The sequence below is a fragment of the Acanthochromis polyacanthus genome, chromosome 19, assembly GCF_021347895.1.
Source record: "Acanthochromis polyacanthus isolate Apoly-LR-REF ecotype Palm Island chromosome 19, KAUST_Apoly_ChrSc, whole genome shotgun sequence".
Lineage (NCBI taxonomy): Eukaryota > Metazoa > Chordata > Actinopteri > Pomacentridae > Acanthochromis > Acanthochromis polyacanthus.
Window position 1 is genome coordinate 26056228 of NC_067131.1, and position 7547 is coordinate 26063774.

Consider the following 7547-nt stretch of genomic DNA (forward strand, 5'->3'; position numbering starts at 1 on the left):
TATCATTTAGACATGTTTATTATAGTTTTTTTTGTAAACACGCAACCCATTTATTGTAAAGAATCATCTCAGCATGTCTAACCGCTGGAATTCAGTGATTGGTACAGATTATACACAGCACGGATCCATATACAAACAGTACAGTAAAGAATGAAACAATCACAGACTACAGCTAATATTGATTAATTCCAGACATTCATCCAGCATCAACTTTTCCTTAATCTGAATTGCAGGCAGGACAACTACTGGAAGTAAAGGTGCGTGGGAATGCCCTGCTCCAGCGGGGCGAGAGGATCCTGACAATGGAACACCTCGATGGTCTTCTGTAACACAGCACGTTTAAATGATCACTTAAGGCATACAGATGCACACATATACACACAAGCAAATTACACACATCTGCCTCACCTCCATGCCTGTCAGTAGCTCCTCTCTGGGTTTGGTGAAAAGATGCTGATAGAGTCTGTATTTCTGAAAAAGACTAAACATGGGTGGTATGTCACCTTAATTATTAAAGGTAGTATGGGTAATAATGTGAAACAGTTCATATGCATTATCCATTTTAGTGACCTTATTTCAATGGTTGCATTTCTGTTTTAAGGCCTTGTTTGAATCCAAATGGTGTGATGTTAACACTCACTCCTAAGTGCCTTCCCTCAGTGCCTCTCTTTTGCTCCCCTACAGCACCAGCACTACATAACATTAGCTTAGAAAAAAGTCTGCTGACATCAACAACCAACCAGATTCCAGCAAAACACGGACTCCAATACAAATGTGTAACCCCACAGAACAAACCGAAAATGTTCTCCACACATTTTGAAGAGTCAGATGCAGTCCATCGTCTCAAATATAGTTTATTACCAAGCTATGATAACAGTGTGACTGTAGCTACCTCATCCATCAGTATAATAATGGTCATCACGTCATTCTTGTTTATGTCACATGTGCTTTGGCTGATGCCCAGGATGTTTGTTCATGCCCACCTACAGAGTGTGCGCAACACTTTACCTCTCACAAGAGTTCTCTGAATGAGAACCTTCGAAACTCAAAAGGCTGTTTTACACTGCAGGAACTTGAAGGGCATTTTAGGTAGTCCAAACCCTTGTACATGCTCTGACTGCAAGAACGGCCCCAACCTCCCTCAGGGCTGTTTTCAGGGGAGATAAAAGTATCTACTCCAGGGTAGGTACTTCTGAACAGCCCTGGAAAACTACTACTTTACCCAGAAACGCTGCTTGGTTCAAGGACAGAGGACAACCAGCACTGTTGTTCTGTCCTCCTGATGTTGTCCTACGCTATCAGTGCTTTCTTCTCTTTCGCCATCAACAGTTTAAAATTGTCCATATTGGTCAACATAACAAATCTGTATTATATACTCCAGGATATAATAGCAGGTAACGTTCTAATTCTAAGTGCTTTTACTTAAGATACTTTAGTGTAAAAAATCTGTCTAATTCTTGTCCTTTTTTGTATAACTTGAATGCTGGGCTATGGTTATATAGCCCAGTGTTGTAATGGAACACTTTTATAGTAGTATTGCTACTTTAACTTAAGTAAGACGTCTGGAAGGCATAGAATGGTTAGCCATAATACCACCTGCCTAAAGTTATGTAAGTCCGCCTCATGCCGCCTAAACAGCTCTGATTTGTCATGACATGGGACCTGAGGGTGTCCTGAGGTGTCTAACAAAGAAATGTTGGCAGTAGACACAACCATAATGGTCCTGGGGTTATTCTGAGGATTGGGCAATTCTCAATAACATTGAGATCTGGGGAGTTGGACGCCGGGTCAATTCCTCTGGCTATTTGTCATGTTCCTTAAGCCTCAAGCGACCAAGCTATTTTAGCGACTAAAATGACCGATTGGGGTCATTTATGACCCCACCATATTTTACTCAGGAATATGTCTACTTTAGGGCCTCTTTTTGTGCTTTCTTACCTATTCCACGCCACTGCATTTTAAGATGGATATTCTAAAATAACCTTCTTTTATTATTCATGGATTTTAATCATTTTTGACTCAGAGCTAAAGTAAAACCATATGAACAATATGATGCATTGTAAGAACGCAATAACATTTATTTAGACACGCTTTGTCTGCCACTTCTTTTAAAACTTTATTCCTTTTGTTTCCTCAATAGTAAATCAAAAGTACAAAAAAAAAACAAAATCTACACAAACATCTTGTCTGTATGTGTGCAATGTAACATGCAGAGAAGTATTTAGATTAGGGGCAGCTGTGGCTCAGGTGGCAGAGCCCTTCGTCCAATGCAAGACACTTTACCCACCTTACCTCCAGTGCTGCCACTTACACTGGTGTATGAATGTGTATGCTGTGTAATGTTGGTGGTGGTCAGAGGGGTTGTAGGAGTGGATTGGCAGCCAGTCAGTCTGCCCCAGGGCAGCTGTGGCTAAAAATGTAGGTCTACCAGCTATAGTGCACTGCAAAACACTGAAATATAGCGATTAGAGGTAAAAATAAATAAATAAAACTAAGGCCTACAATAGTAAAAAACCTATGCATCTTTCTGGGGTCATAAGTGACCCCAGACAAGTTTCCATTATCCTTGTCACACCAGTTGGCCGATCTCTACAAAAAACAATGAGCAGCTGTAGGACAAGCAGATTGACAAATTCAGGAAACATTTTTCAGATAAAAGATATAAAAACGGCAAATATAATTATATGGCTGGGGTCATAAATGACCTCACTCGGTCGCTTGAGGGTTAAGGGATGTTACATGTCAAATGTAAGCTAGAACCCAAAGCTTTCCAGCAGAGAACTGTGTTATAATGAGATGATCAGTGTTGTCAGTGTCACCTGGTGACATCATATATCAGCAGTTCTTGATGTTATGACTGATTGGTGTAAATAAACACAAAAAAGTTCACTTTGTACTCTTTCTGATGTTGTAATCTTGGTTTCCTCCTTTCACATTTTATGATTTTGGGTTATCGTAGATGACTGCAGTGTTTTGCAGACATGTTCAGACAGCTTTCACTATGTGACACGAGCTAATCAGGTCAACATGTTCCCCACCAGAAGTGTAAGTGATTGCCTGGCATGAAGATGTGCCTGCCAGCTTCATACATTGTTAGGCCATGTGTTAGGGACGTGTGGGGCTTATGCAAGCAGTGATCTCTAGGACCCATGTTCATATGCTGTCACAGGATGTGGACTGATGTTTGAACCATTAAGGGGTACAGAGGAGGTCCTTTTGTGTGAAAACAGGGGCATATGCTTGTTACGTCTTGCGCTTTATGTAAATTTATCAATAAATAATAATAATAATGCTCGGCCCACACATTGGAAAGAATCCACATAGAATGCATGCATTTGTACCAAGGCTTGTCTGAACAAGGAAAAAAGATCTGAAAAAAAACACCACATATTTACCTATTTCTGATGAAACATGTGAGCGCTGCAGCCTCTTTGCTGTCGAGGAGTGAAGAGGTGGATTCATCTGAAGTTGGAGACTGGCAGACAACACTTAGGACTTTAGAAAAGTCCACCAAGTTGTCCACTAAACTCATTTGTTTCTCTGAAATAATATGATAAAGCACAAAATAGTACTGTGAATCTGACATACTCTACATGGCAACACATTTTGGAGATCATGTTCCAATTGATCTTTCATTCATTAAAATAGCAGAAAAAACAGGAACACAATCAAATGCAATATAATGTAACAACCCTGCAACAATTGACCTTTCATAATAATAATATTTGTAAAGCATATAATGTCCTGCTCACAAAATGTTTGAGACATTTGGGCTATGTATAGCATATTTCATAGCTAGTGGTGGTTAGGAACTACTTCAGCTTATACTGAGAAGTATTCCTAATATCCCAATTTTACAAATGTAAAATTTAATGAATATGCTTTGGATTGCTTTGGATTGCTTTAGCCTGTGATCAGTGTTCTTAAAAAGCTGCGCAAATGCAAGCCTTACGTACGAAACAACAATAAAAACATTGGATAAATTTGATTTAGCTGCTTCAACTTCAGGGTACTTGTTCAAGTATTGTATTTTATTGTGTCTGTGTATCAAGTCATGGCATATTTATAGCAACTTGCACAACACTGAAGAACGACTGGAAACAAGTACTGCATGTTCCCCACCTCTGATGTTATCCAGCAATTTGTGCAGCACAGCCATGGTGAAAGAGGCCTGTGTCGGAGTAAAGTTGGCCTCTTTAGCCCACCAGAAACCACAGACATAGTAATCCAGCAGGACAGCTTCCTTCATGCAAATCTGATGGTTTGTGAAGCCCAGGATCTCCTTCAGTTCTCTATGACAGAGAGCAGATGTGTTGAAACACTTTCACTGTAGCAGTATTTAGGTTTCCAGCAGTCACCAAAATGCTGCTGAAATGCTTCATCAAGGCTCCTATGAAGGATAATAAGGCAATTGTTTACTTTTTGTGAGTCTGTCTTATTTTTTTTAACAAACTAAACTTCCAGATCTAACATATTTGTGAGCCTTAAAATGATGAGGACAAAACAGCGGGATAGACCATGTGTAAAGGGGCTGTGTCTTGGAATTCGGAGCAGGAAACTCTTGTATTTTATGTATCTAATTGCTCCTATTTGGTATTTTAATGTTTGTTGTTATTGTTATCTGTTTTTTGTGTTTACTTTGATGTTTGCTGCTGCCTGTCTTGGCCAGGTCATCCTTGTGAAAGAGGTTTTGAACTCAATGGGTCTTTTATCTGGTTAAATAAAGGTTAAATAAAACAAATAAAATAAAATTAATGTCGCTTACAAACTGCCACAACAACAACAACAACAACCAACAACCACTCCAGTATTATTCTGATATGATGACATAACTGATGAACGGCGTGGCCAGTCTGTACTAAACAGACCTTTGGTTTAGCTTAGCTGGCTTTGGTTAGCTTTAGCTGCTAACTTACGCTTGCAGGCGCTCGGCGCTGCTCTGCTGCAGCTCCTGGATGAGCTCTGGAGGTAGCAGGGAGAGCAGCTCCTGTTGGTTACAGGGAAACACAAACTTCTTCTGTAAAAGCTAAGAACACAAGAGGCGCACATGAAAGCTGATAATGGTCGTCACTGTTATAATCCCTTACTTTCGGCTGCTCCTTTTCCGCACCCCTTGGCTCTCCGGCGGTCATATTGACGCTGTGGTCGTTGCCATGGCAACAAGACAACGTGACAATGGCCTCTGAGGAGAAGCAACAGGAGGGTCGAGATGTAACTGAGGGACTTTAAAGTGCGTGACAGATATCTTGAATACATTTTTCTTAAAAGTAAAATGTTTTTTATGTTCATTATGATCATGTCTTTACATATTCCATAATTATTTATTATGGAAACAATCACATTAGAAAAATGACCGGATATCACTAAAATGTCAACTAAATAACAACCATCTTTTAATTAGATAAACAACAATCATATGAGCTCATTCAAAAGTTGTTTTGATTGTGTTCTTTTTATTACATTTAGATAACCATGACAGATTTTTTTTGGCTATATATCAAAATTTATATGGAAAATAAGTTGTATCTGTGTCTGAGAAATCACTTTCAGCTAAGTTACCCATTTAAAAAACACCTCTTAAAGAAGTGTGTTAATTCCAAATCACATGACCTGCTCCACATGATGTCATTTCCTCCTGAAGAAAAGACTGGCAAGACTCCAAGGCCTTCTGAGTTATTTAATATAAAGTAGTGTGTGAGTCAAGTGTGGATTTATGGTATGTCAACAGGTTTACTACAATATCTTCATAAATAGCTTGCAATTTCAATTTTACTCAATTGTATATAAAATATTTTAGAAGAATATTTCTCTAAAAATGCCATGTGGTGTTTGGTTAAAGGCGGCCATGTTCATTTTAGGCCTGAAAACTGCAAAAATGTCAACTATGTTACAAAAAGTCCCACATTTATATATTGACCCAGGAGTTTATTTCTGCTTCCCCTTGTAACCCTGCAAACCACACACATTACTAACCTCTGCTAAACATTTATTCTTGTGTCTTTTAAACAGTCAGACAGCCGCAGTCCTGTTGTGACCCGTCTAATGGAACTCACACAACCTGCTGACTTTACTTCAAGCTCATGCCTTTGTTTGATTGGACTGAATAGATCAAGTGTGCAAAAGACATTTATCAGATTAGATTGTGCACTTGTTATGTCTATGCAATTCTACATACGTGGGACTAACTATAAATGCAATTTGAGAATTCATTATAACTACGTTGTAAATATGTTCTCTCTGTTAAAAGTTTGAATTTAGACGGTGACTGAAGAAATTCATAAATTATTTATGATTGCAATACTTCAAAGCATTTTCTGCAGAAGAATCTGAAACAAGCAAAAGCACACAAAAAGAAACAAAAATAAAGACACAAGCATTGAAATGATCCTGGGGTTTGTCTGGGTTTTCTGGGTTTGCTCAGATAGTACACATTATTTATGTTAGCAATTTCTTCCAAATGCTTTGTCAAACATGCAGTTTATGTACATGTTTCCTGGAAAAGATGAGGCATTTCTTAATTATTTGAATGATCATTTGTCCCCGGAGACTCCAGACAGGTTGACATAATATCCTGTCGCCCTCCCAACTTCCTCATTTTTAAGAAGTCTCTCTGCACGACCTATCACTTTATTACTACTGCACTTTGAAATTCTTCCACCTGCTTAGCTGACTGTACTCTCCATGGTGTCTGTCCAGATGATTTACAGTAAAACACTCAAAAAAAATTAGAATATGAATGCAAAGAGTCATTCGCTTTGCTTCTTGTGACTGGTTGTAGCGGAGTGGAAATACTTCAGAATGGAGAAATATTTATATTTTCATCTGAATTCAAATCATCCTGAGGAGGATCTTCACCAAAACTGTGCAACCTGAACCAGCTGATGGATGAGACCTCACTGAGTCCTCCTTCTTTTCTCTCCTCTTCTTCCTCTTCTCCTCCTCTTCTTCTTTTACCCTCCTTCTCTTTCTCTTCTTCCTACTTTTCTCCTTTTCTTCTTCACCTCTTCCTTCTTCTTCCTCTCCTCCTCCTCCTCCTCCTCCTCCTTTTCCTTTACTCTCTCCTCTCTTCCCTCACTTTACTTCTCCACTTGTCCCCGCCCCGGCTCTCACGTCACATGCGGCACATCGTTACGGACAAATGGAGCGAAGCCTGTCCACTGACCTGGATTAAGGAGGATCTGGATCGGTTCGGCTCGGCTCAGAGGACACCAGCGCAGGTAAAGCAGCCTCTCTCCTTTCGAAAAGCGCACATTTATTTCTACCTCGTCTTTCAGCCTGTGTTATTTTATCACCAGAGCCTGTTCAGAGAAGAGTAATTGTCCACATTCTCCATCCACAATCACAGTCTCATCCTTTAAATAGCCACGTTTTTATCCTCCTCTGACATGTTGCAGTGAGCACACATTTTCTCCTTTAGCGCTCCTCTTGGAGGCTGCATCAATATTTTAAGAGGGCGCTCATGTTTTGTGATCATCTCTCCTACCGCCCACACTGACGCGTCCCTGCGCGCCGTCAGGAGCTGGACCGTGGATGACTTCTCCTCCTGC

General features: G+C 39.8%; 1 protein-coding gene across 3 annotated transcripts; it reads right to left on the bottom strand.

Annotated features, from left to right (window-relative positions):
- Positions 1-7521, bottom strand: cabcoco1 (ciliary associated calcium binding coiled-coil 1). 3 transcript variants are annotated; one of them, XM_022211917.2, is made up of 7 exons: positions 7163-7521; positions 5088-5182; positions 4917-4987; positions 4123-4292; positions 3396-3540; positions 409-481; positions 1-323 (listed from the first exon to the last, which is right to left on the bottom strand). In XM_022211917.2, the coding sequence occupies exons 2-7, from the start codon at positions 5130-5132 to the stop codon at positions 243-245; spliced, it is 585 nt and encodes a 194-aa protein (XP_022067609.1). In that variant the 5' UTR covers positions 5133-5182; positions 7163-7521; the 3' UTR covers positions 1-242. The 3 variants fall into 3 exon arrangements, with proteins under 3 accessions (XP_022067609.1, XP_051795164.1, XP_051795163.1); XM_051939204.1 differs by having other exon boundaries at positions 1-320; positions 4917-5011; XM_051939203.1 differs by having other exon boundaries at positions 4917-5011.
- Positions 7522-7547: the final 26 nt, after the last annotated feature.